This window comes from Papilio polytes, unplaced genomic scaffold (assembly GCF_000836215.1).
Source record: "Papilio polytes unplaced genomic scaffold, Ppol_1.0 DF821289.1, whole genome shotgun sequence".
In the NCBI taxonomy this organism is placed as follows: domain Eukaryota; kingdom Metazoa; phylum Arthropoda; class Insecta; order Lepidoptera; family Papilionidae; genus Papilio; species Papilio polytes.
Genome location: NW_013527915.1, coordinates 2,029,261 through 2,030,166, shown reverse-complemented (window position 1 = coordinate 2,030,166; position 906 = coordinate 2,029,261). Strand labels below are relative to the sequence as shown.

The following is a 906-nucleotide window of genomic DNA, read 5'->3' as shown; positions in this document are numbered from 1 at the left end:
TGGTCGGTATCACGAGCTCTTTTAATATATAAAAAATGAAATCAATTTATTTAATAAGTGTTATAGCTTTGCTAATTGTGCCAATTGCACACGCACATTTGGACGAACTTCTTTTTGGCATCGGTAATACCGTGAGAGGTATGCAGCAGAAATTCGGTTTCGGGTTATCTTTGGGTTTCAACGGACACCCCAATAATGGATACCCTTATGATAGCTACAGTGATGCGTACAGGCTGCAGCAAGAGAATGAATATTTAAGGCGACAATACGAAGCTATGGTGCACAGGGACCGCAGACCTGACGCTGAACAGATACACGTGCATAACAACAATTATATGGTGATGAACCCATATGGTGTATATACTAGCGACCCAACACAACAAGGCTGACAAGCAAGTTCTGATGATGGTACGCAAGGTAAGGTCTTGTAAGCACAAGCATTACACTCCATTGCATGAATAAAAGTGAAATTGTTATTGATAAAATTCCAAAATGAAATGTCAAACAAAAGTATAAATATTTTAAAAAAATCAATAATTATTTCTTATTAATTCCACATTGATAACATAGATGTGGATTTATTATGTGTAATACATAAATATTATATTAAAAAGTTAAAAAAAAGGACGTGTGTTTATTTTATAAAGTTTTAAATAGGATACGCAGTACTGTATTGTTTATAACTTGTCTGACAATGTGCAGATAGCCTAATAGTTAAAGGTACAAGTTTCCGATCATCTACATCCGATACAGTTGGAACATCTATTCATCCATACAAACTTTCGCATTTGTAATATTAGTAAGATAAGAAATATGACAGAAACTTGATAGTTAATTCGCTCGAGAAAAGATAACAATATCGTTCGGTATTACCGATGTGTTTACCACTATCATAAAAAAAATAAC

At 33.8% G+C, this 906-nt stretch overlaps 1 protein-coding gene across 1 annotated transcript; it reads left to right on the top strand.

Moving 5' to 3' along the window:
* On the top strand, positions 1-619 carry LOC106109265. Its single transcript, XM_013290690.1, has one exon. It carries the CDS (start codon positions 36-38, stop codon positions 387-389), a length of 354 nt encoding a protein of 117 aa, XP_013146144.1. The 5' UTR covers positions 1-35; the 3' UTR covers positions 390-619.
* Positions 620-906: the final 287 nt, after the last annotated feature.